The sequence below is a fragment of the Mytilus trossulus genome, chromosome 3 (genome assembly GCF_036588685.1).
Source record: "Mytilus trossulus isolate FHL-02 chromosome 3, PNRI_Mtr1.1.1.hap1, whole genome shotgun sequence".
NCBI classification, from domain to species: Eukaryota; Metazoa; Mollusca; class Bivalvia; order Mytilida; family Mytilidae; genus Mytilus; species Mytilus trossulus.
The window spans coordinates 56,504,304-56,532,212 of NC_086375.1; the positions used below are offsets into that span (position 1 = coordinate 56,504,304).

The window sequence follows — 27,909 nt, forward strand, 5'->3', positions numbered from 1 at the left end:
TTTGAAAGGAGCCTGTTATTCAGGCTTTTGTAGGTTCATGTCTGTCATATTGTTTTTTAATAACCCATATTATTATAAATTTCACTTTTAGTTCCTATGTGAATTGCTTCAATTATTTTAAGACGGGCCTTTCATAGCTGACTATATGCTATGGGTTGTTCTCAAGTCATGAAGGTCAATCAGTCATGAACGCCAACAAATTATGTTTAATTGCATATATCCACTTTGAACTATGGTGGATATTAAAGTCTCATTGGCAAGTTTACCACACACCTTTATTTTAAAATTATTGCAATTTGTGAAAATAAATTGACATTTGACACCCATATCAAATCAGTTGCAAAGCTATGAAATAGTGTGTAGGAATGAAGTATATCTCAAAGCCTCTGCATATTGCAGTGACAGTCCAATCAATTTGGTTATGTTGTTGATTCTTTTTTTTAAATATTTCTAGCAGCCAAGTTTTGCCTTCAGATGAAACAATTTTGAAACACAGATCAAACAAGCCTTGTGTGTCCTTAAAATCAATCATAACATACAACACCAAAACAGATTGTAAGTCTTATGTCATGATTATTTTTATTATATTAAATAATAAAATACAGATGTATTTTACTATGTACCAGATTGATGTAGAAGTACAGTGAAGAACACTTTAAAATTGCAAGCTTTCCACATTTAAACTTGATTCTGTTGAGGGTAAATCATACTGCTTATACTATCTTCAAGTATTCTATATAGTTTTAAAACTAATTAAGTATTCATTATTGTATCCTTGTAAACAGCTGCCTGCAACAAGTTAAAGGTCAAAAGTTGAAAAACAATTAAATTTGAACAAAATCATTTAACAACAAGAGATTGGACCATATGATATGAAAATAACAATGAAATGCAAAAGTTTATGAACTATGTACGTCTGATTTCATCCTAAAGTGGTAACAAATTTCTTTTATACCATAAAATACATGACCCATTGGAATCACATCAACATGTCATGTAATATGTTTCCTCAAATGTATTTGTATGTTTACAATATTATGTGATACAATGTCTTTTAAAGCAGTTACCAAAAAATATTTGCTTTTATTGAAAATTTTAAGAACTTTTAAAATAGTTGATCTTTCTGCAACTTTACGAAAGAGTTGACACATGGAACTTCATCAACTTCAGTGTTACAGAATATATATTTTTTTTGTTACCACTTTAAAAAGATTTTATGTACATAGAGTTAAAATTACAGTCTAATCTCTTGTTTAATTCTCTCTCTCACACAGTAAGTTCGGACATATTTATCTTTTGGTTCAGGCCACAATGATTTTGTTATTATCTCCCTTTAGTAAAAATTGACAATTAAAAAGTAAAAAAGCTACTGATGTTGACTATGTTAGCATCACAATCACAATATACCCTTAAGAAACTCAAATACAACGACGGTGGAAATATTTGCATTTCTCTGGTGGTATTCACCATTCATTCACAATCACACACACTTTCATCATTTAACAAATATGTTAATAAGAACACTTTTTAATAACTTGTAATAAAACAATTAAAATGAAAAAAAAAAGTAAAATAAAATAAATGCATGACATAAAACTGTAAGCCTAGAAGCTCTATCTGTTCTCTTGCTTTCCACTTAATAATAAAATCATGATCACAAAATCTTAAAGATAATAAACATCAACAAATTGCTTTAAAAATACTGAAAGCTAACTGTAGGAAAATAGAACTGCTTCCTGCAGCTTAAACTACAACCTTTTAATAATAAATTAATTCTACGTACTAAAATAGAACATTGTGTCATGGTAACTAACATTGATACATACCTCAATTAATTGTATAAAAGTTAATAAAGTCTTAAATTACTTGACAGTCCTGTTTATAAGAATCTTAATATATAAATGTAATTTAAATTCATTTCATTCATAATTCAAATAAGACAATATGAACTTTTTTTTCATATTCTTTTAAATAAATAATCAATTTTTCATTTGTGAGATCAAAAATCAATTTCATTCATAGATTTCAATTTGTGAATTAAAAAATATTCTTATAAAAGCAACATAGTTCCAGAATTTTAAGTTAAGTATAATAAGTACAAATTACTGTTTAAATCAAAGTATCTAATGTATTTTCAGATTGCAAGTAGACTAAAGTAATTTTAAAAACTGTCTCTGGATGTAATATTACACGACTCTCTAACAGATGCTAAAGTTAAGTGTTAAAATATTTTTTTAAATTTCTAATAATTGAATAGGCACATACAAGTTGTGCTTATTCCAAATAAATTCCTGTTAACAGACCAAAATGCAGTGATAAAAGGAAGGAACCACAACACATTGGATATGCCAGGATCTCCTACGGATAAAGACACATCTATTTAATAAAAAAAAAAATTGTCCAATACCCAGTTCTACATTCTATTTTAGGCAATTAAATGAAAAACTTTTATATAAATTTTCTGCAAAACTTAAACTAATGATAGGTGGTAAATCAACAAATAGTAAAATCAGATTTTCAGGGATAATTTCTATTTGAAAAACAATACTTTAGTATGGAATAAAGATTATATATACAGCATTTAATGATTTAAGTGCATTTTTCTAAAAGTATCTACTTTGGGTTAATATAATTATTTTCTATCAAATGGAAAAATTGTACAGCAAAAAAAAAAAGATAAATAAATAAATTAAGAAAATGGTAGAGATTGTACAACTATACTAGCTTGAAATCAGTTGATGAAATTTTATATGATGACTTTATATTGCATTAATACAAGCAAAATAAAATGATTTCTCCCTGAGTTTGATCCTTACTTCCAAATTTGTAGAAATGAATAAGGTCAAAAAGTATTCTGACAAAGCTAAAATGACAAATAAAATTGCAAAATGAGCGAACAAAACAAAATAAACAAATTAATGAACACATGGGTAAATGTTATATGTAAAACAAGAGTTCACTCCCTTTTATCAATACAAATGTCACATCTGCTGGGTTTGCCATTTCACATAATGTAAGTCATGACTGCTAATTACAAAATGCCATAATAAAAAATCTATTTAATAAGAGGACAGGAGAAAAAGATTTGATGAATCTGAATGATAAAAGATTTTTAGACAACTACTTGCTTGCACCAAACCAAACTATACATCATTCTGTTAGCACTGACTCTTTCAAATAAATAGACATTTCTGACAAAATAGACATTGAACTACTGTATTAAAATTCCTGCTTAAATGTATTGCATCTTTGCCTTCCACATATATGTACAAGTCAAATTTCAATTTCTTAAATAATTTCTACTAGTTATTTCAACAGCATCTTGTGTAGGAAAATTTATCAGAGCTTTTAAAAATTTGACAAAAATGTCAGTAATAAACATGTAGTCTTTAAAATCAAACAGGAAAAGTAAAGGCATCGAAAAAATTACGAAATGTTTGAGAAATTAATTAAAAGTAAACATGTTTATAAAAGATAATATATTCATTATCAGTTATTTTTCTTAGATATTTACTAAAACATATGTTACACAAATTCAGACAAGCAAAACATATATTTTTTCAACTAAATTTTTTTTGAATATTTTGCATGAAATTAAATCAGATACATATGTATTTGATATTTTTGAGTTGAAGACTTTGTTTGACAGAAGTAAAACTGAAAGTTGTCAGTTGCAAATGTCGCTACATTCGTATATCAATTTTAACGCCTTGATTAATAAATATCATATTTCACAAAGTAGATCATATCTAAGTAATGTCTCCAAGTATTAAAGCTCTTTCCAAACTCTTTAATTTGAAAAAATATTATTTATCAATGGTTTGTACTTGGACATCTGGCATTTCCAGACTGAATTAATAAAATATGGCATTTCCCGACTGAATTAATAAAATGTCAAATTAAAATTAGTACAACAATGTTGACTGAAATTTATGAATGGTAGTGACTTGGGAGTTTATACCAAAATCAAAAAAAATATTCTGTGAACAATTAGCAGTCTAAATAAATGTGTGAAAGGCAGGTGCTATTCTATGATTAGGCAGTGAGAATTCTGTATATCTAATAAGTTAGCCAAATAGAAGTTGTGTAATAGTACTGCTATTGAGGTAGCAAGAGAAACTTTTCATAAACATTATGATGCAAGAATAGATAACAAAAAAACAAAAAAAAGTTCATGTTATTCTAGATTTAAAAGTTTTTTGTTTTTTTTATATAAATGACATTAGAGTAACCAATCAGAATCTGGATAACACACAATGAAATATTCTAAAATGAATTATTGCTATTTCTTAACTTTTCCTTTTGAACTTTCTGTGTGATAATTTTCTATCTCAAACTACTTGACTGAGATTGGTTAATCTCATCATAGTGATATTGTGCTGACATCATTTATATATCCTAGGTAAGATATACAGATTATCTATGTTTTGTCAAGCAAGAGGAAGTTTCTTGGCTAGATCTCATATCAGGGCTATCACCCTTGCCCTTCATTGAGATTATAGAAGAGAAACTCCCTCTTGCTTTCAAAACCATAGATAATAAAATTTATCACTTAATAAATACAATTCTTTCTATAAGTTTGCAAAAACAGAATTTCATTTCTTTCTTTAATTGTTATGATGTAAATCTATTTAGACCTGTTTATGAGTTGAAAGACAGAGATAAAATACATTTAGCAGTTCATTTATATAACTAACCAAAAGAGGTGTTCAAATTATGTTAGTCCGTACATACAGTTTCTTATCTATTTAATCATGCATATTTATAAACATTCTAATTCAATATTTAACTTAAAATCCAAAGAGATATTTATAAAGACAAACAAAATGTTTTCACATAGCATCAACGATACCAATTCTTAAATAAGTAATTCAGTCTTGAAACAAGAAAAGAAAAACAGTAGCACCATTTAAAAAGAAAGCTTAACAACTTAACAGAAACATAAAGAAACATTAACAAATGAAACCCTTATTTTACAAATGTACTGTATAAAAGGCGAGCATAGTATAAGATTAAAACAATAGGTGCATATTAAATTGGAGCACATACAACAATAGTGCTAAAAATGTACATTCACAGTTAAAAATGTCATCAGTCTTATGGATTATGTTATATTATACCAACAGACAAATTGCATAAGTCTGGTAACAAATAAAAATCACCAATTCAACTCATCGAAAAAAAATAACAATAAACTTAATCTTCACAGTGTTTTACCATCAATTTAATAGAAAATATTACCAGAAAAACTTCTTTTACATACTTTGTTTATTGTGATTAATTGTGCAAAGAGTTACAGACTTTTTATTTACTTGCAGAAATTTCTTGATCATTTAATTGCTTTGTATAAAGAAATAGTTTCATTTTTTACAATATTGAAATTCAATGAAACTGCCAGAGGTACAATATTGAAATTCAATGTATCTGCCAGAGGTTTTGACCAGTGAGATGGAGTTATTTTTATTGTGGGGTGGAGGGGGTTACTGGTCTTTTTTACTAGTGTTTCTATATAGAGTCATAAAGTTATACAACTGAAGTATTAAGAAAATATTAAGCATTTCAATAATGTTCTTTGATTCAGTAGCAGCAAGCAGAAATCTCTAAACAAGAAAAAACACTCACTGAAGCAAAGTCAGAGGTAGAAACTTTTATCAACCTTAACCTCAACACTTGAACATTAAAGTTTTTTTTATACAATATGATAAAATGAAAGCACTAAGTTTTCATGCACCAATACTTTACAGCACTTTTTTTTAACAACAAATGACTCTACCTATCAATTTGTTTTTGAGAGTACCGGTAGTCAATTGAAATTTTATCAAAATATCTAACAATAATTTAAATATCTATTTTTTTTTTATTGCAAGACACATTTGTACTTTTAATTGTTGAAACAAAGATGTATGTTACATTAATGGAATATAACTTTTAATCAAATATTTGTGAATACAAGGCACCTTGGGAAAATGGCAAAAAATAATCCTACACTCCATATAAAATAAAGAATATTTGAACTCATATTTTAATACATGTAAGGAACATATACATGTACCTACAGCTGAAATCAATATGAACTTAATTAATGATTCTATCCGCTCTTTTTTAATTTTGCTTTATAGATAATGTTTGCTATGACAATTGATGCTCTTACAGAATTGAATCATTGTTTTTTCATTCAATGAAATTAAGTTAATTGAATTTTTAGTTACGAAATAAATGACTATCACTGTTGTTTTTGTAATACTAAATAATAATTTTTAGTTTTTATCACTGAGAATACACATGCACTGATTAATATATGTTCAATTATGTTGGAAACAAGGTTGGATGGAATTAGGAAAATAAAGAAAATTTATAACATGAGATCAAAATATTCCCTAGTTAGATTAAAAAGAGATTCAACAAAATAGATCTACTGTTCTTAACCAAAGAAAACTAACATAATCCTTAAGACTGAATAAAGTCAAAACATAAAGTTTTTACTACGAGGCTTTGTGCCGACCTCCACAGCAGCCACATGACACACCACATTTGTGGCATGCCATACATGGCCAGTAGCACCATAAGCACGGCAAAAAAAGTGAAAGAATAGTTAAAGCAGTCCACTTTTTACAATTTGTCCTATCACTTGTATCACATACACATGGGTGTCCATAATCACCATCGGGATCTGCCATACAATGGTAAATTATCCCTTTAGCACACCATACACAAGTCACATATTCAATGCACTTTTCTACTCCATCTGGAGCATCTTCACAACTTCCACGAGCATTATCGTCATGTGAAAACAGTTCCCGGCAATATTTGCACCGAGATTTCTGATTCTGTAACAAATGTGTACGATGTTTGTCTTTTTGCTTTTTCTTCGGCAATGGTGGATGTTGATGCGGTAAAGAAGTCTGACACTTGTGCATTGCTTCTCTCTTAGAAACAGGTTTTTGCACAGATTCTAAAGTGGGATAACTATATTCATGTTGATCTTTTTTGGCAATAATTACATACGAATATTCTTTTGTCTCAACATTATCGTTTTCTAACAATCCTTGATCTGACTTAGATCCCACAGAAGTTGGTTCATCTGATTTAATATATATTTCATCCTTTTCTAAATTGTCTGATTTAGAACTGTCACTAGGTGGCGATCTAGCTGATGAACGATGTGGTGAAGTGATATAATGCACTCTGTGCAGATGATGATGATTAGCATGTGAATGTGTATATGTAAATGGATCAGGCATTCCTGACACGAGAGATGAGGGTGACTGTGGCGTAGGACTACTGGTAGTTGTTGAAGTTGTACTGGCTGATTGTGATGATGAGTCTCGTCTAGGGATGGGAAGATCTAAAATCTAAAATCACAAATTAAAACTATTAACTATTCTTAAACCTGAATACCAAACATACATTTTATGGACTTTTTTGTTTCATGCTTTTAATAGATATCCAAATAAATTTGAAAAGCTTTTTTAAACTGACGAAAAGTCACATGATAATTAAATAATGATTATTATCTTTTTGATACTGTTTTTATTTACACAGTGTTTTCACATTATATTGACATTACTGAAATTATGTATTTTATGTGTCTACAGTTTGCAGATAAAAAAATAGTGCCATTGTGCCCAGTTCAACGTTATAACTTCCTCACAAAGGTTGGCAAAAGTTGACCATTTGATGGTTTTGACTGTTGTTTTTTTATTTAAAGAACTGAATTATTTTGGGCTTTCCAAAGGGGTGTACCTTTTGAAGGTTATACACGAAACATGTATTGTGCCCTTAGAATTCATTTTTATACATTTTCTGCCTGGTATTGGATAACATTGACCTATTGAAGTTTAAAATGTAATTTGTTGTGTTTTTTCTTCATAGTTTAGATTTTGGTAATGAATTTAATTGTTGTAGGCCAAGAGGTAACCTCTAGCTGTTAATTTCTGTGTCATTTTGTCTATTGTGTAGAGTTGTCACATTGGCAATCATACAACATCTTCTTTTTTGTATTTCTCATTTTGTACAAACTGTCAAGTGCTTAAGTGAATAGGCTTTTTCACTACATGTATAATGAAAAGCAACTATTCATGGCTCTTCTCAGATTTTAAACAATCACTGAGTCTCATGACTGTCTACTCCATATCCCATCTTTAACATTAAGTTAGTATTATTTGACACTTTTCCCTTACCCTACTTACAGCAAACACTTCTTCGTCACCATCTAGATTGGACAGATTAGAATTGCCTGAAAAATAAAAAATAAAAATTCAGTTAAATGTATAGAAAAGATGTTTCATCTGAAAAGATTGTATACAAATATAATAATGATGGTCAGTATGAAAGAAAATACAAAGTCATGATTACAAAGATGGGTTGTGTACATAAATGGCACAGCTACCAATTTACACAAAAATTGGGACATCTAGGTCAACATATGTTTTTTTTTCAATTTTAAAATAGTCTCCCTCGCTGAAATATCAAATATTTTTTTCACTCATATTTAGGGTTCCAATTGAATTCAGAAGCATTTTTGTAATTTTTTTACCAAATATATTCTTCTGCTTCAGTAACAATATCTTTTAATTTTATGTCACTCATTTAAACATAGTTGTAATTTGAAATGATGTTCATGTGTTCTGGAATCTAGATCTTATATTGGTCAAATGAGAAAAAAATATCAAAAGTTGTATTTGAAAAGATAACTTATCATTTAAGAAATATATATATATAATACATAAATGCTTGCACTGAAAGGCTTGAGACAATATCATTAGATTTGCTCATTGTTGTTTGAAGAATAATATTTGTATATTGAATATAGATGATAGTGATTCATAAAATCTTCAAACAGGAAGTTGACAATGAAAAAATGTTTCTACAATGTTCAAGTGTCTAGAGATTTGACATATCAAAGTCCTTTTTTGAAAAAATGCATGTGAAACTGGATTGGACTTGAATATTTTTACTTTCCTAGATGAAATAATTTATTTCACTGAAAAAAAGTATGCTAAAAGACAACATTTACATTAGTTAATGTGTAAGTTTGTTGACAAATACTCACCATAACAATGTATATCCATGAGAAAGCAAGATAAAGCAATAGAAAAAGAAATATGTTAGATTATTGTGAACTTTCAATATATCTTTCATGACTATCATCAACACTCCTCATCCAGAAATTATCTGGATTTTCTTACAGCTTAGCAAAAGTTCTTTTAACTTTTTATGTGTATGCAGACAATAACTCTTTTTAGAAGTAAATATGTTTTATAAGATTTGAAAGTTTTCCCTTTTGCTGGCTGTTAGTATTTTCCTTTTGTCACTTATGGGCTTCTAATATCTTGCTATGTGGTATTGATAGTGTTTATTGTTGAAGGCCATACTGTGACCTATAGGTTCTTGCTTTTATGTCAAACAGTCTCTGGTGGAGAGCTCTCCAGTTTTCTCTATAGCAAATGTACCACATATTCTCATTTTCAAATTTGAACATTTCCCTCGGTAAAAGTTTGAATTTTACAGTGTTACACAGAATTTTGTTTTGTAAATTTTGTGTTTTCACTGAATTATAAAATCTTGTTCAACATGCTTATTTTATTGTTTTTAATTTTGCTGTTCACTTTTGAAATGTCAGTATGTACTTGTACATTTTTTTTAGTCAAGGTGTGAAATTTTTTTGAAATGTCAATAAATCAGTTTTTATTTCTAATATACATTTTACATAACTTGAAGGAGACTTGTTTGTCAAAGATGTTGTTGACCCTTAAAACAAAATGTGTAAACTTATTCTGGTCTCCTTTTATCAATTAATAAGGTAACAATCTTATAAGATGTAAAGAAAGTTTATGGATTTTATCAATATAAATCGTCAAAGGTCAGCACACAAGAGTCTATGTAATATAACAGTTATGAATGGATAAGTTTACTACAATGTGATAATAAGTAACATTTGACACCTCTGGCAGGTAGATATATATCTACCTTTATAGAACACTCCCAAGTTCATTCACAAAAACAAATTACTATGTACATACAATTTCATTCATAAGTAAATGACATGTTTTGTTTTCCTCATGTATCAGATTTATAAGCTATTGTTGGAAAATGTATTGAGAAAAAAAAAGAAGAAAATCTTATCATGTAGATAATCATTAAGAAAATCTAAACAATAAAATGTTTCCTTATTATGCTGTAGTGATGAACATGCATATGCAGGCATCAAGGAAACTTTCTAAATTAAAGATTAGGCCTGTGATCATAGCTAAGTCATCAACTATTCAGTATACCTATACATTCACTGTCAATAGAAAGTTTTTCTTGTGAAAGCAGGACAGAGTTTTTCTTCTCTTTCAGTTCTGAGGTATTTTATTTTTTTAGGGGTAAGATCCTAAACCTTTTTATTAGGTGCAGTAACAGGTTAAAAAGCTTGTTCAATCAATAATAAAAAGTTAATCTTTCCACTTGTCACATTATTATATATACTGAAAGGAAGTTATTCAACAAATATTATAAAATCAATCTGCTATATACACATAAAATGAAATTGTTGAGATCAATATATCAATTAGGCTATGTGGACACTCCCTAACCTGTAAAACTGATGAATGATATGTGGAGAAAATCAATTATACACAGCTTCATTCATTCACACACTTATCTACCGTTTTTCATCTGGTTTCATCATCACTTTTTATTATATCATCTATATCATGAATGAAGATAATTCTCCCACACTTGTATCAATAGGACATCTTATGAATGTGATATATATTGTAGTATAGGGTTATTGGACAAATTTCCCCAAGTCTGATATGTTTAAACTGGATCTTTTTAAAATACCATATATACTATGAGATATAGTATGTATAGGGTTATTCATCCTCAGATTGGACAAATTTCCCCAAGTCTGATATGTTTAAACTGGATCTTTTTAAAATACCATATATATACTATGAGATGTTTGTTTATATGAACCTTTTATATAGAATAAATTTAACATGCTGATTTTTTTTCATCAAATTGTTTTTTTGTTCTTTAGTATACATATATAATCTTTTGTTTCTAGTTGATTTAATTTTATTGCTATTAGAATGCTGTTTAAAAAAATTCAATTTATAAACTGCATATCAAATTATTCCCCAAAGATTTAAATAGTACATATTCTGCATGTTCTGACTCTGTTTTCTGAATTCTTTATTCATTATGATTTATATTTCATGTTTTTCTACTTTGAAATATTTCTGAAATAGATCACTGTAGAATTAAAAAGTTAACAAAATAATAGTAAAATACTAAGTTTGCAACTTCATCAGGCAAATATGACCCAACACATTTTTTGGCTCTTCTAATTAGCTTATATCCCCACATTCAGTCTTAAAAGTTGTGAATCAAAATAAATGAGACTATTAAGTATATAAATTAGCCATCAACACCAATTTCAATTCTCTAAAATCTCACTGAACATGTCAGTCATGGCAAAGACAACATAGTTTCTAACCTTGGGGAAGCCAGAGAAATATAGATTCCACAATTGCAACAATTGCAATATTTCCTGAATCTAGACAGTTAAATTTTAATATTTAAAGCGCGAGGCTTGCCGAGTTGAGAGTAGAGATATATCGTAATACACAAGTGAAATCTGTTTTTCTTATGATTTTTATTCTTCTTTACAAAGATTTGAGGAAAGTTGGGTACTTTTGATGTGACGTCATCAGACAAGGTCGCCTTTTTACATGATGTCACAATAAGAAAAGTCTGAAGAAAACAAGAAAATTTAATGTCAAAAGAAAATTTCAACCAATCATTTGCCAAGAACAGTTTTTTCACTAAGGAGGAGAAATATTTTTCTCACACCGGTTAGGAAATGTGAAAATAGCACAAAAATTAGAGAACAAGCCATATTAAACATGTTTTGTCTTTGCATGTTTGAGTTTAAACTGATAGTAGCTATGATTTCCATTAAAATTACTTTTTTAATCTATATGCCGGATTTTGTACCAAAAGTAAAAAAGTATGATAAAAAATATGACTGGTTACTTTCCATTAAGAATTTAGAAGCTTTTTAAACCTAAATTTTCCAGATCACATGAAAATAAATCGCAACGTGTTCATTATTGTCAAAAATATTTTTATAAATTTATGGGCAGTGATCACCTTAGAAGAAATTAGAAATCAACTTTCTACAAGTTAGTATTATTCTTCAAGTATAATCCTTCATGGAGGCCCACACAAACACATGTATACATTATCGGCATGGTTTGGGTCATACAAATGTAAAATCAAGTGTATAATATTGCCATTGTTGAAAAATCTTAGGTTGGAATAATATGCCAATTTTTGTTATATTTTTTATTTACATAATTTGATAAATGGCGTCAAATATGTAAGTTTAAAATAGAGTAACTTTCAAATGATGAGAAAACAAAAAGTGCATGTTCATATCTATTCATATCTTGGTTAGCTCGCTCGCTGTGTTGGCAAAGTTTGTGAAGTAAACCTGATGCATAATTAATAAGATGAATAGGCATGCAACATGACAATTGTCAACTTTTAACACTTCTGTAGTTTATGAAAACATTCTAGCTTTCTTATTGCTTATATTTAATACATATCTTTGATTTTAACAGCCTTAAAACGTGTTCAAATTTTTGTCAAAATCATAGCTTCTATCCCTTTGAGCATTATATTTGAACTGATCAACTTAGGGACAGGGGTAGAGTGAAATCTCAAAGAGCTGAATTGTTGTAAAAATTTAAATTCACATTATGGTAAGAGCATTAGCAGTTACAATGGTATATGATCCATGTATGGAACATTTATCATATCTTAATAGCTATCAAGAAACAGTAAGATGGTGTACATGTGAAGGCCTGAAATGTAAGGTTTACAGAGCACATGTACATTACTCAATGAAATATTCTTATGGAATCAATTTCATAATAAAATTCTAATAAAAACGCTTTATTTTTTTTTTCCTTTAGTATAAAATCTTACACAAGAGTTTTTCAAAAAATTAATTAATAATTTAAGTATATTATTAAACATTTATATTTTCAATTATCCTTATTACAGTAGACTTTAATTATGTATTTTTGCTGACAATGTTTGTTCACTCCTGTATTGTTACTTTAGTGGAAAAGACTATACTTTAATATGATTATAAACCCCTAATGCAAACAATATGGGAAAATGAAAATTTATTTTATACTGTTTTATCAATTGTAACATCTGGCAATACACAATATCCATTCAATGGCTATTTAAAAAGGTCATAACTTGATCCAGTTAATTGATAATACTAACAGAAAGACCTGAAGGGAAGGTTAAAAGCAATTTATTAATTACCATTAATATCTAGGTCAACAAAGACAATACATGTAAGTTCATAGATCAATATTCTGTAATTTTTTGGTTCCTGTCACAAAGGGGTCTATAAACAAACAATGTGAAATCTTCTGTCAGGAAGGAAATCTATTATTGTTCAAAGTTAAAAATATTCTAAATAAGGCAATATAAGTTAGTGTATATGGTATCATCCACTCCTCTCTAACATAACAGATGTGTATCCAATGATAAGTAATGTGAAATAAATATTTACAGCTTAGTTTTGTTAAAACCATGTTTTTAGAGATAAAATACAAGTAACTACCAGCTGACTCCCACCCATCCCCTAATTCCCTAATTAGAACCATTTCAAACATCACATACAAAATAATCTGTTGTATCCCCTAGTTCCTGACACACTGTACAGCCAACATCTAGAGAAACCAGGTAATAAACAAATACAGGTCAATTAATACCTTAGTTTTCCTTAAGACCAGGGAAGTGGTGGGCGGGACCTTGTCACTGACTTTTCATTCATACAATCGTAGTTTAATTAGAAATCCAATAATCAAGTATTATCTTGATAAAATAACTGGCCTAATGACCTGTTTCTCATAATGACCATCTATATGCAGCTTTAGTACAAATCTGTCCTTCTAAAACTGTTCAACACAAAATAAGGGAAGCCATAGCAATAGACTTATTTAACACAAGATCTGGAAAAATATATAGAAAATCCTATGTGTAGAGCTGTTAAAACAATAATACAGTTTTAGGTCATTCTCATTTAGTAATCAAGATAAATCACAATTTCTGTTTTATCAACTTTTGATATTTTGTATTTTTCCTAAATATAACAATATTCAAATTTCAGGATCAAATCGGGGACTACATGTCTAGTCTTCTGTGTATAGGGGGCCCTCATGTCCTAACTCTATTCCTGAATGATCTTGTAAATCAATATGCATAAAGCCTAGAGCACTCTTAAAACACTTGTTTCATTTTTTTTCCTTTCCCATCTAAGTATTTTGCTTGCAAAAAACCTGACTAATCTGACTTTAAATTCAAATCAAACAGTGAATTACGTCTATACGTATATTGGTACCTTAAAAGACTTTTAAAATTTGAAGATATTTTAAAGCACATCTTCCGAGGGACAAAAGTGCTCTCAAAATCAAATCGTAAAACTTAAGATTGCCTGAAGTTTTAGTAGCTTCCTGTTACTTGTAGTTATCTACTTATATATCTATATCTCTCTTGTAAGATGTTTCTTGGCCAAAGGTGAAAATCCTTGAAAAATCTTGGCTACTGGAAATAATTATATAGTTATGCAATTCACAAATTTAAAATAGGTCATCTTTTAAACAGGATTTAATTTTACACCATCTCACATTTCTATGAAAGGAAATACAAACTGCATTTCTTGCATCACTTTGAATATTACATTTTCCTTTCAAAAGGTCTATCACAGGCAGATTAAAAACTATTTTTTATAGTTATTAGATATAGTATATGCAGCCCGATAGGACAAAGAATATAATGAATTGCAGTAATTTTCTTCTAATTGTGATTTAAAAAAAAACACTTTTACGTTTCATATAGGAATTATGAATATCAAAATATGTTAATACATTTTGTACATCTGCAAATCACGACTATCATTTTTTCAATGTTCCCTTTTTTAGAAAATGCATTTACCGGTATGTGTGCTTGAAATGAAATAAAAGGTTTCACTACATATTGTTTTTCCAATTTTAAAAGATTAATCAAATTTATGAAGAAATCAACAATTGGGAAATAGTTCTGAATTTTTAATCCATCCTGTTTCCTGAATCATCATAATATGCATCTTATACAAAAAAACTTGAACAGCGTAGTTTTCCCTCACCCACCACAACACAAATCTTATCGTGGGTCTAAATATATGTGTTAATCTTTTATTTTAATGAAGGAAAAGAAGTATGAGAAAACATGAAAGTTCCTGCACTTCTAAGAGTCCTGCATATGTATGAAGAGCATATATTCACCTTATTTAAAGTTTTTATTTCTGGCAAGAGTTGTACAATCCTATTCCCCATTGATGACTTTTCAATATGTCATGTACTCTTAATAATTAAAAGCTTGGATGCGCTGGAAAGGCAATTACTATCTTAAAAAAATGTTAAGGGTTTCTGCCGACCCTGAGTCTAGCCTGCAACTGCAAATCCATTTATCATATACTTTCAGAAAACTGAATATGAGAAGAAAAAAAAATATTGCTCAGGTTGCTATCTCTTGATTGTGCATAAGCTTCTGAACAATTTTTTTTTGAAATTCAGTAAAAGTAAGAGTAGACAAATTTATTGATGTTTAAAAAACACTTTAACTACAAACTGTACCTTTTTCGATGCTGCAGCCTACACTATGACAGTATGTACATGTAGCTAAGTCTTGCATGCAGGTGGAACAAATAGGGAAATACATGTTTTGTGACTTCCAATTTTCAAATTTTGGTTTACAATGTTTTAACAGCTAAAGGTGTTCTCAGCTGTATACTAAACACATATTTCCTGAATAATATGCCAATCCTACTTCTAATGAGATGCAGATTGGTCCAGAAAACCCAGAATAATGCAAGCATATATTTAAAAATTGCTAAAAATGTCGTCTGATGGAAAATCATGTGGAAATTAAAAAAGCCCTAAATTTTGTTTTCATTCAGTGACACAGCAGAGATTGATCCTAAATCTGTTTCATGACTCAATTCAAGTTATTCTTTTATTACTTTGAGTAGATTTTACTCATCAGTACATTGATGTACATACATGACCCCAGATAACAAGTTCACAGAACCAAGATAAAGCCATTGTTTCATGAATATGGTCATAATATTACAATACCAACCGTCTGTTAAATCTGCAACAGCAATTTTTATGCCTTTGTTGAAGGCTTTGGCATCATCTGATCTTTGAAATGTTAATCCAAATCGTTTATCATCTGTAATCCAATGGTGAAATTTGGGATTTGGTCTAAAGTATTTCATGTCTCTTTTAAGTACACAATCTAACACAACCTGAAAGCACAAAAAATAGAGATGTAAAGATTGACATTTTATTTAAAATATCATATCAGTTACATTTGTACATTGTATACCTAACTATTGTTGGGTGGCCGTGCAGAATAGAACAGATTTTAAGTCCAACCTGCAGTCAACTACCAAACAAAAATACAAAGCATGTAATGCTGACTAATTAATGGTTCCAATATTCATTCAAACTATTCTTACTTTTCTGCATAATGCCTAAGCCTTTATTTTTACCTTGTACTATATAAGAATGGTACAAGAATGCCAAAATTTTTAAAATGGAAAAAAGTTTTTCCCCCCATTGCATTATTTATTACAAAATGTGCAAGTTTGTTCCATAACATGAACTACTATCAAAGTTTTTTTTCTCAGAGAAATTACCTTGTTGTCGTATGTTTTGGTTTCAAAACTTCACATATTTACTATTAACAGTTTTTGATCATATTATTATTTAATATTTTAAATAGGACAGCAAAGGCTCATCATTGAAAACATATTGGGCAGCATGAAGTTGGATAGGCTATCCAATATATCTAATGAATGTGCAGCGTAAAGTACATGTAGGAGAGTTCAAGGACAATTTGAGGTCCCTGAGTCGATGTAATCCCAGGTAGCTTTTCTTATACTGGTAATTGAAATTAATATTCAACATGCTGGGTTTGCATAAATTGACAGTAATGTGAATGCCAAGCTCTTATTGACCCCTGAAAGACTGAAAAATATTTTTGACAGAAGTCGAAACACTAAAAATATATGTCCTAATCAAAACTATAATTAATATCTGTTTTTAACACATGTAGCTTCTCTGAAGGAAAGGGGTTTATGGACCTAGCTTCTCTTTCACTGCCTGGGACACAAAATTTGTGTGTTTTTTTTGTTTTTTACTTCAGTGTGTTATTTTTTGAAATAACAAACAAAATAAAACATTGAATAAATGAGTTTGAATAATGATTAATTTATGACATCAACACTATCAAACTTGACCAAAAGACCCAACAATTTATGCCTTACTTTTGCTTGTACTATTAACATTACAACAAACTGTGTGATACAATGAAATACAAGAAGAACATAATCGTCATAAATTCCCCCAGGGAGAATGGGTCACCAAGCACTAGTTGTACCATGTTTCCTTGTTTTACTGCTCATAGTAACGGTAAACCACAAGTATCCAAGGATGGAGACAGCAGGAAAGCCAAACCTTCTGTAAACATCTGTTTCTTTAATCATCCCTTCATTTGGTTAATTATTAGGATAATCACATTATGCTTAATTTACAGTTTACCATTATGAACAAAATTATTGATTTTTTTTTCAGAATTCATTCCATAAAATGAAATTTCTGGAATATGTGGACTATGATTTATCATAGAAATTTCGGATTTTCTTCTTTAAAATATATAGTATATGAATAACTATTTAAAAATATCTGTAAATGAAAACAATCAAAACCAATGAGACATTATGAAAAGCCTTTCTTCTACAATACCCCTAAACCTATACAATAATCTTACATGATGTGAAAGTTGTATGAATCAGCTAAGGGATAGTTCATTGATTACTACCAATGAATCAGCATTGTTGATAATAATATATTTTCAACCAGATGTTTTATTTCTTAACATTCACTTATTTTTTTATTATTTAAAAATATCTAGTAAGGAGAATTTTTAAACAAAATAAATGTACCTAAATCTGAGTACTAAACTGGACAAAACAGCAGATAGCTTGTTTTGAATATGGTCAAAACAAATGCATTTCCTTTTTTTTTTTACTATTTCTAAAACTTAATACATTTGTTGTACATTATAATTATAAGATGCTGCCTCTTTACAATATAAAACTTTCCAGTAAAAAGATAAAAAGTATTTTCCCTATAGGGTTTATGCAAATTTGGGCCCCAAAATACTACTCTAGGCCCTTCCCAGTACCATTTGGTCTTCCCTGTTATACCTAATAAACCTTCAAAATTCATAACCACCATATTTTCAGTCAACCTCCCCATCCTTAAACAAGATCTAGAGAAAACACAAAAGTCCTTCATTTAAATATTGCTTTTTTTTTAATTTCTTGTCTTTGTCTATCAATTTATATTTTATCAGACTTTTTATATTTTAATTTACCTATACACATTTAATACAGAAATATAATCTATATACTAGACACATAAAACTGCATCTTGGGGTTAGACATTTTAGTGGTTTTTGTGGTTAACCTCCATGTTAACTTATCTTTAACCTAATTATACTAGGTCTAACAATAAATGACCAAGCAAATACTCAATGTTTATCCATAACTTTATAATAGTACAATTTATTAACACCCATGTGAAAAATTGCAAGCTAAATCATGTTGTGTGAATGGGCAATAAAATTTATGAATGGATTATTTGAATTCATTTGAGAGCTCTCATTATGATTTGAATATCTGCCAAATTTGATTGTGTGGGTGGAAGACTTTAAACTACAATCCTGATAGGTTTGACCCATTCATTGAAAGCATTGTTTTTTTTTCTCTCATCTGATGTTTTACAGGGGTCATTGACAACAGGAAGAGTGCCAGCACATTTATAACACATTTCCTTCCCAGTAGAAACATGCAATATTACTTTATCATGTCTTTAGCAATACAAATGTACAACAACATTAATAGGTGTCATGTATATTCCCAGATACACAGTGTGGCAAAATACACCTGTACTATGAGGACTAGTTTGATCAAATCATAATTCAAGAGTGCACACATATGTATTGTTATGGGGGAGACTGGGACATTTTAACTTCAATTTCTAGGTTTTGCATTAATACCTTTTACTACAGGGCCCATGGCATATTTTATCATATCTTCTAGACAGATTAGATTATTTGAAAAGTTTCTTTCGTTCATTTACATGTACATACTATCAAAGAAAGATTTTTGTTTATCACTTTAGTTATTCCTAAAATTTTGAAATGCAGCTATCTTTGATCCATCTTAAGTCTTACTTGGGATACATTCTTCATGTTCTTTCATAATCTTATACACATTTTAAAAGCATGTGCACAAGTCAAATTGTATGGAGCTACAAACATTTTTGGAGTAGAATGTAATGTTAAGCAATTGAGGAAAAAATACATAATTGATTGATCTATTGCTTTAAATCCAGTGACAACTATTTCATGTGTACCCAGGACCAAGAACAATTTAACAAATAATACATTACATAAGGTAAATTCTGCAAGGTAGGTAGGCCAGGATAAAAGGTCTTAAATAAACATCAAAAAGTGTTTAATGGTTTTTATACATGTATACATGTATGTAAATATTTCATTTTTTCTTATTTGGCATAATGTTTGCACACTAATGATAAATAAAGAGATATTCTTGATCCTGCTACTGCTCCTAAGTAAGTAGTACAGTACAGTACAGTAACAGAATGGAGTTTAGATTTGAGCTGTTCAGTTTTGTACTAGTAAAATGAAATTTTTCTTGAGAGTTTAGAGTTTATATTGATTGTTTAGAGGAATTCTTTCCAGTTAACTATTCAGCAACTTTTATCAATTTAGGTGAAATTGTTCCATCTAGAAACTAACATGTAACATGTAACATGTAGCAAATGCCAAACTTTTGTTTGAGGAAAAATTCTGAAAATTTGAGCTGACGTACAGTATTAGACACTACCAATCAATGCCTAATATCATATTTTACCTGAATTTAAAATTTTGTTGAAATCTGAATACTCTGAAACTCTGTACATTTAACATATATTTATGTAGCCATTTTTAGAATAGAAGCTGATAAATAAATCATGACGCAAAAAAATAATTCAAGATATCATATTATATGTAGATATAAAACTTGTTTAAAATCCTGTCCAAACTATTATTTAAATTCATTTTTTGGGGCATTTAGAAATAAGAGGTTATGAATAATATTTTACTTTGTAATCAGTTTGGAGAAGCAAATAACAAGTATATGTACAGTCATTGGACAAAAGTAAGTTTCCACTCCAAAAAAATGTCCTATCATTTCGAAATAAATTAATATTTCTCAAACAAATATTACCAAGTTACTGCTTGGTCGATTTATATAAAATAAATACCATAAGATGGAGAATTGTTGAAAGTTATATTGTTTATAAGGCCATGATATTGGATGTGCACCTTTTAATTTTCAGACAAGTGGAACGCTGGAAAAATTTGTTTATGTATAAAATTGAGAATGGAAATGGGGAATGTGTCAAAGAGACAACAACCTGACCGTAGAAAAAAACTACAGCAGAAGGTCACCAACAGGTCTTCAATGTAGCGAGAAATTTCCGCACCCGGAGGCGTCCTTCAGCTGGCCCCTAAACAAATATATACTAGTTCAGTGATAATGAACACCACCAGAAAAACAAGATTTAGCATCCATATCCCTTAATACATGTATGCACATCTTCATATGATAGACAACAACTGCACAGAACGACATTCCAGTCTAAATCACATATTTTGAGATTGCGCTTGAAGTATTTGCAGGTCATCAGGATCTGGTGATTTTAAGCTCAGGATTTTAGGATTGATCCTTTCAGGATCTGGGAACGATTGTTTCAAATTTCAGGATTTAAATTTCTTTAAATTCACACTTCTAGATTTCATGTTTTTAAGCTGGGGATTTTTGGATTAGGACCTCTCCGACCCCCCCCTCCTCACTCATTGACAGATGTACAGAATTATTAATAAAGAGCACCAATTATATAATTTATCCACACTGTAAATACCAAAATATAACTTCTGTTTAAAAGGGAAGTTTGAGCAACTTATAATAAATAGGGTTTTTAACTAGTAAACAATATCACTTCAATGTTAGAAATAAGAAGTACATGTGTAACTATCTATAAATGTGGTGTTTAGATATGACCACTTGTGCTTCAATCCGGTACATGTATTTCTTCATTATCAAAATAATTAAGGCTAAATAAAATAGTATGTGTGGTTCCAGTTACATCTTAACAAAAGTTATGGTAGGTAGCTAGTTTTTGTTTTTTTATTTTATGTTTTTTTTTTACATTGAGTGTATGGGGAGCATCATTCTGACTTTAACAGTGCTTAATGAAAAATTACAATAAAATCCTTAGGGTAGGCTAATTTCAAGATGAAAAGTAGGGAGGGTAGGGTCACTGGAACCGCACATATATTTTTATTTGGCCTAATGGATTGTAAGTAATCAATGCACATCAACATATAGTAAGATTCAAATTTTGTTTTCATTCGTCTAAATACTCGGTAATGTAGTGTCATCAAACAGGTGATAGTTTCTGGCTGTGGCAAAGGAAAGTTTGTGAATTGAATGAATATATAAGAGGACAAAGGTAACACTACATGTACATAAGTTATATTGCATTCTTTATACAAAATAAATGGATATGAAATCTGTGACAAAAAGCTATCCTGTTATACATGTATATATAAATATATCCCATTCAATGAAAAACAGGAAGTAGATGAAAGACATGCCTGATAATAATCTTTATCAATTTGAACTATAAAACTTCAAGCTTTTGATGAGATGTAACAATTGTTGGTGATAAAAATCATAAAAATATTACATAAATGATTTTTAAAAATGCTTCCGTATTAATTTTTGAAAAATCATGTGCCAAGTACATGTACGAAGCTTTAAGTGCACTTTAAAAAAAAAAAAAACAGATAAGTTTTAGTGTTCCTGTAAATGTTAAAAATTCAAAATTTCAAATTAAAAGAATTTTAATGCTATATAAAATAGCCTTGTTTTATTGAAATTTGTCTCCCCGCATAATGTTGTTGCATGCAGAGAGCACATTGCAATAAAATGCACATTTTACAGGTAACATTTTCATTGGATTTGAAGAATCAGATAGATTTATTCACTCAAATGCACTCAAACAAAAGATCTGACTGTCTTGTCTTTCTCTTTTGTTATGTACAAAAAGGCCATACAATGTGACATTTTATAAATAGAAGTAAAGGATAAATTTTCAGACGCATCAGGGAGTTTATTTTAAGTAACTGACAAATTTATGTGGATACACGTATGTTTTTAAAAACTGCTATATCATTTTTTTAAATTATTATTTCACCCTTTCACACAAAACCACCACAAATAGAATTTACCCATTTGGGTGTCTTTTAAAACAATAGTGTTTAAAAATGGATAATTACATACTTTTTCCTATTGGAAACTTCAAAAACAATCTGATACAAAATTAAGGTTAAGTTTAGGTTAAGTTTAGATTGACAACTTTTAGGAAGACATCTGTACCAATAACCTTTTAGGGAAATGTCAGTCTTTAAAGGAGAAAAACCATAAACAAAGTGAAAAATAAGTCTAATCATCTAGTTGAATCTGACTTCATTTTTGTGAAAGATTCAAGACTTTCATCATGTACAATGCACAACAATTCAAAACTTTACAGTACCACATGAATAACCTACTGAAAACAAAATCTTTTGTTGAATACATCTACATTGTAGCAAGATTAAATAAAAGAAATCTTCATTCGAAAAAACTGTTAGGTTCCTATCACAAACTTCAAAAAATGTCAGCCAAAGAATTACTGAAATAATTCAATATAGCAAATTAATATATTGCTAGGGGCCATCTAAACCTTAAAGTGAGGCAAGAGTTGTGTGCTCTGCTTTGAGGGCATTTCTGTAACCTTGAGATGAAGAAAAGCAATGAAAGTGCTGTTCGTTTGCTTTTTGTGTCATGGATGGATACCCAATATCCTATGTTTTTCAATCATGTTGTTCCAAGCCTGACTTACAGATTTATCTACTATTCTTTCTCCATATATCAAATATTCAGTTAGTGGTGTTTCCTCTCCATTGTTGCTAGGACGAGACAAACGTCTTAATCCTACATTTGAAAGTCCACCACCTCCCATTGGTACCCAGCCACCACTAGAATCATCCCTCGTCATCACTTGTGCTTGCACTTGCACAAGGAAGTCCTCACTGAAATACAAAAAATATAGTTTATCAATGTTAAATGTATGTGGATAGAAACCGCTGTTGTTCATTCTGACATTTAATTTTAATAAAGCGGTCATTGCAAATTCTCTTATCCTGCTTGGCCATATTCATTTTTCTATACAATACAACTTGCATACAATACACATGTACCAAGAACCTGAAATACAGATGCATTTTATATGTACATGTCACCCTTCCTCTTATTCAGGTTTACAAAAATTACAGTTGTTGTGACATCATAGTTCAAAGAACTAGGCAAAACAAAAGTTTGAGCTGTTTGATGTTGCTTTCCTATGCACCTAAAAAGCAGCATACTCCAAAAAAAATATAACACTTATCAATTCAATTTCCCCTCCCTGCACTTACATTGTTTTCTGGTCTAAAACAAGTAACTTATGTAGTTGGTCCCCCAAAAATAAATATCCATACCTACCAACACAACCCTACAAGGCAAAGGTAGCAACATCCAACAAAGAATGCTCTAAGGGTGGCCTGAGTACTGTGAAGTAAAGTTTGAGTTTGAAAACACAATAAATTTCAGTTAGTTGTACAAGTTAAAAGGTGGCAGGGGATATGACTTACTGTTACTGATCACTATTGGCAAAGTAACTTTTAAAATATTCAAATGATATTCCATCATATATTTACTTTCAATAATCATAAGTATTTAAGATCAACATGGGAAGGTGAGACATTGTTTAGATGTACATTGACCAATAAATATCTTCTTACTAGAAATCCTTTTTATCCCACTTCTTCTAACTCTGATGATTTCTGATTTGCCTTCTCAAAATGGGAATATACAGTGAATATTCAATTCATTTTCTCTTTCAAAACACTTAACTTCAGCCTTTTCTATGCTAACTGTTTTTTATGGAGAACTTTGAGAGAGTAAACAGATTTTGAGTACTTTGAGTGTTCCTGTAAGAAATTTACTTGAGTAAGTCCTAGGTCAGTACTAACTTCAACATTCTTTGGAGTCCCACCAATGAATTTAATGTTTTAGACATTTAAGAATGTCCCAGTCTAAATTGTGAGTCCAGGACTCATCTGAGTGTCTTACCAAGAACCCCAGGCCTGTTTCAAAATGTACCAAGTTAAATTGTCAAAAGCATTTTGAACAATTTTAATTTTGATGGAAAACTTTGATATTAGTCCACTGATGAAACTTATTGTAGATTCATCTGTTTTCAATTTTTGTGGATTGCAGAAAACTTGCTTTTTTGTTGATAAGCAATTTTGTGATTTTGCAAAAGTCTGATTACAACTGGATTCAGATTGAACACTTGTAGTTCTTTGAACATTTATATTCATGATCTCCTGAATCCGCTAATATTGGTATCCAACAGATAATAATGAATTCACAGTACATGTATATGAAATAGTATGCATGTACTTACATTGTACATTGTAAATAGTTATCCATAACATACATGTACTTAATTATAAATAGTTATCCATAACATACATGTATATATATATATACATTGTAAATTTGTATGTTTAATAATGTTGGAAGATTTATGAACATGGTCTCTTCAGAACCAAATCTAATTTTATCAAGAGATAAACATATAATCATGTACGTTGTATATGAATTCAAAAATACAGAATCATGTTTCATGTAAATTTTATTTGACTGTATCAAGTATTCTACCCTACAATGTAGTTTACTTGAACTGTTTTTTTCACATCTTTTACCCAAAATATATTTGGAGGTGTAGTCTTCGACGGACAAATCTTCATAAAGTGACAAATTTTCTCTCTGTTCTGTCCAATATCTAATAAGATTAATTTTATCCATGTCTAAACAGATTCAAACTTTACTCCAATATCTGATATTTGTTTGTTTGTTATACATTGTTATATGTGAAAAGTAAAATCACAAAAATAATAAACTCTGAGGGAACAAATTCAAAACTTTTTCAAGCAAAATTGTTGTTTTGGTTTTGGTATGGCCTATTGAACATGCAGCCCAATATATTTTATACACTTTAGATTGTTTAGATTTGTGTTCATTGTGCTGATTGAAGAGTCTTTTTAAACTGATTTTTACAGTTTATTCTTACCAAAAATTTGTGCAGCCTGATTTTCACGAGTAATATAAAAATTATATATTATAGATTCATGTAAATGACAAGGTACATTTTTCTATTTGTAGGAACTTCCAAAGAAAACACCATTCCCTATTACCAGGGCAGACAATTTCAAAATATGTACCATTTTCCCTAGATTTGTTTTCAAAGAATAGGGGAATGATTTGAAGGGTTGGGTTGATGTCTCTTTGACACATGAATTCCCCATTTCAATTCTCAATTTTATATGAATTATAGCAAAGAAAAATGCATAACAGAAATCCATAGTGAGAACCCTGAAATCCAAATTACTAAAAGGCCAAAGAAACAATTGACAATATGTGGACCCGGTAAAATTCATCTGCATTTTGTGTGTATTTTATTCTAGGCATCATCTAATCAATAGTGATGACCTCAGAAGGGTGCTGATGGTCATACATGTACAGTTGTACATTGTACCATATCCTGATACATGTATACATGTAAACATAAATATAAAGCATAACACAGATAAGCACATGCAGTAATGATTTTCTGTTTTGTCTGGTTGATTTTATTTTACGAGTAAAAAAAATATGAAAAACATCTTCCATACCTGTATCAAAAATATTTGTTTGTTCATGAGAGGAAAAATCAAAGATACATGTAGGAAAGTCACTTTTCTTTGTCCCTGTCCCCATCTTACACTGATATTAAACATTGAAAATTTGTTGAATTTTTTGGTCAAAAACCAAAATAATGGTGCAAGTAAGTTGCTGAATTCATGTTTTGAGACTAGGCAAAATACATTTGTATGTTTAAGTGTACAACTATGAAGTGAAACTGAAATTGAGCAAAGAATACAATTTGTTGAGTCAATATTTTTTCTTGCTATGTACAGATTGATGTTAATCCTGGTAATGTAATAGAATGACAAATGTGCTCTATTGATACAAGGTTTTACAATCTACATGTATAGCATCTGAGCCATGTCAGCTTTTGAAAAGTATCAGCTAGAGAGATTTTGATGAGTTAAGGACTCGTGGTCTAGCCTCAGCAAAAACCCTGTATTGAATGTGTGCCAGAACAATGATTTCTTTTGGTTTATTAATGAATATAAAGTGGTTTAGGGAGGAGGGGCAAAAATGTAATTTGTAATTTTATGATGTTATTTTGGTGATTGCTGGTCCCCTAAGTTAAGCGCACCGAGGTGGTATATTTGACGGCACAGGTTAAGAAATCAAGTATAATTCTTATAATTACATACACTTTTATTTACTTTTGTTGTTGCAGGAAACTCCATGATTTTATGTAATCATTGGTTAGTCCAGCTCATTTTGTGATTGTTTATTATAATACGTTCATATAATATGCAGACTTTTAATGTCTTTTCCTAATCATGTTAATGTTCATGATATTAGTATCAAACATGATCAAATACATTAAGTAGAAATAGTCTATAAATTTGTTCTTCACCGAATGAGGATCATAGAATATTTATTGATACAGGAGCTTTGTGTTAGAATTGTTTATAACAGTTTCCAGAGGAACTTCAGTTTGGGGTAGTAGGTATAAATTCACATTGAGTGTGACTGTGTCCAGAACTCCAATTTAATTTATTTTGACTAAGTTGATGTACAGGCTGATTTTTTTTTTTCTTCTTAAATTTTAGCGTTAATAGCCTTAAATAAGTAGCATGCTTCAAACATAAACATTGTACAGTTAAAACATACTCAACAAAAAACTTGTAAAATCTATTTAATGTGGTTTGTTTTTAATTTTTCAAATAAGATCTATATGTGTTTACACAATGTTCTTCTTTAAATGGGTGAAATGTAAATTTGGAAGCAAGCAGCTACTTCTGACACTGACTAATAAATGTTCTTCAGATTAATTATGGTAAAAAATGGAAATCCTGACCATGTCATTCATTACATTTTATGAATGAATCCATGTCAACCGAAACAAGTGAAGAATTTCATTGATCAGAATTCTCTCAATGGCAGTTGTATATGGAAAAGTTATATGTCTGTGCATTAATTTCTTATCTTAAGGAATACATAATGGTAAATTCGAACTGATGGAACTTCGTCTATGTAAAAATACATGTTGAAATCATAACCGCCTCCATGATCATGATGTGTGCAGCAAGAGCGAAGACGGTCGAAGAATTCATACATGGTTTTACCGTTTCGATTTAAATGGCATAAATTTGAAAGATCCATACAATAACTTACTTCTGTTTATTATCTTCGGTCATCTTCCTTGATCCATTTTGAAGTTACAGTGTGTACATTTTGTACAAAACACTGGCTGATATTGTCTCAGATTTAGACAGGAAATGCTTTGGACAGCAATGTTATAAGTGCGCTACATCCGCATTGAAAATAGTTTCAAGACATAACATTATTGGCAAATCACATCAAAATCAATGATTATATTACATATTTTTCATATCATACATCAACTGTGGGATGAAATGTGCAATTATATGCTGTTAACTTTT

At 29.7% G+C, this 27,909-nt stretch overlaps 1 protein-coding gene across 2 annotated transcripts; it reads right to left on the minus strand.

Annotated features, from left to right (window-relative positions):
• Window positions 1-538: 538 nt before the first annotated feature.
• Window positions 539-27,909, minus strand: LOC134711921 (sprouty-related, EVH1 domain-containing protein 2-like). Of its 2 annotated transcripts, none has more exons than XM_063572911.1 (5): window positions 27,641-27,909; window positions 23,142-23,331; window positions 16,195-16,363; window positions 8,181-8,236; window positions 539-7,352 (listed from the first exon to the last, which is right to left on the minus strand). In XM_063572911.1, exons 1-5 carry the CDS (start codon window positions 27,661-27,663, stop codon window positions 6,483-6,485), a joined length of 1,308 nt encoding a protein of 435 aa, XP_063428981.1. In that variant the 5' UTR covers window positions 27,664-27,909; the 3' UTR covers window positions 539-6,482. The 2 variants fall into 2 exon arrangements, with proteins under 2 accessions (XP_063428981.1, XP_063428982.1); XM_063572912.1 differs by having other exon boundaries at window positions 8,190-8,236; window positions 27,641-27,905.

What these genes read in the sequence shown, in the direction of transcription:
- LOC134711921 (XM_063572911.1), bottom strand. Translation starts at nt 27,663, where the DNA reads ATGACCGAAGATAATAAACAGAA. An exon ending in ACCGAAGATAATAAACAGAA is followed by an intron (nt 23,332 to 27,640) that starts GTAAGTTATTGT and finishes TTTGTATTTCAG; the next exon opens with TGAGGACTTCCTTGTGCAAG. An exon ending in AAAGAATAGTAGATAAATCT is followed by an intron (nt 16,364 to 23,141) that starts GTAAGTCAGGCT and finishes TTGTGCTTTCAG; the next exon opens with GTTGTGTTAGATTGTGTACT.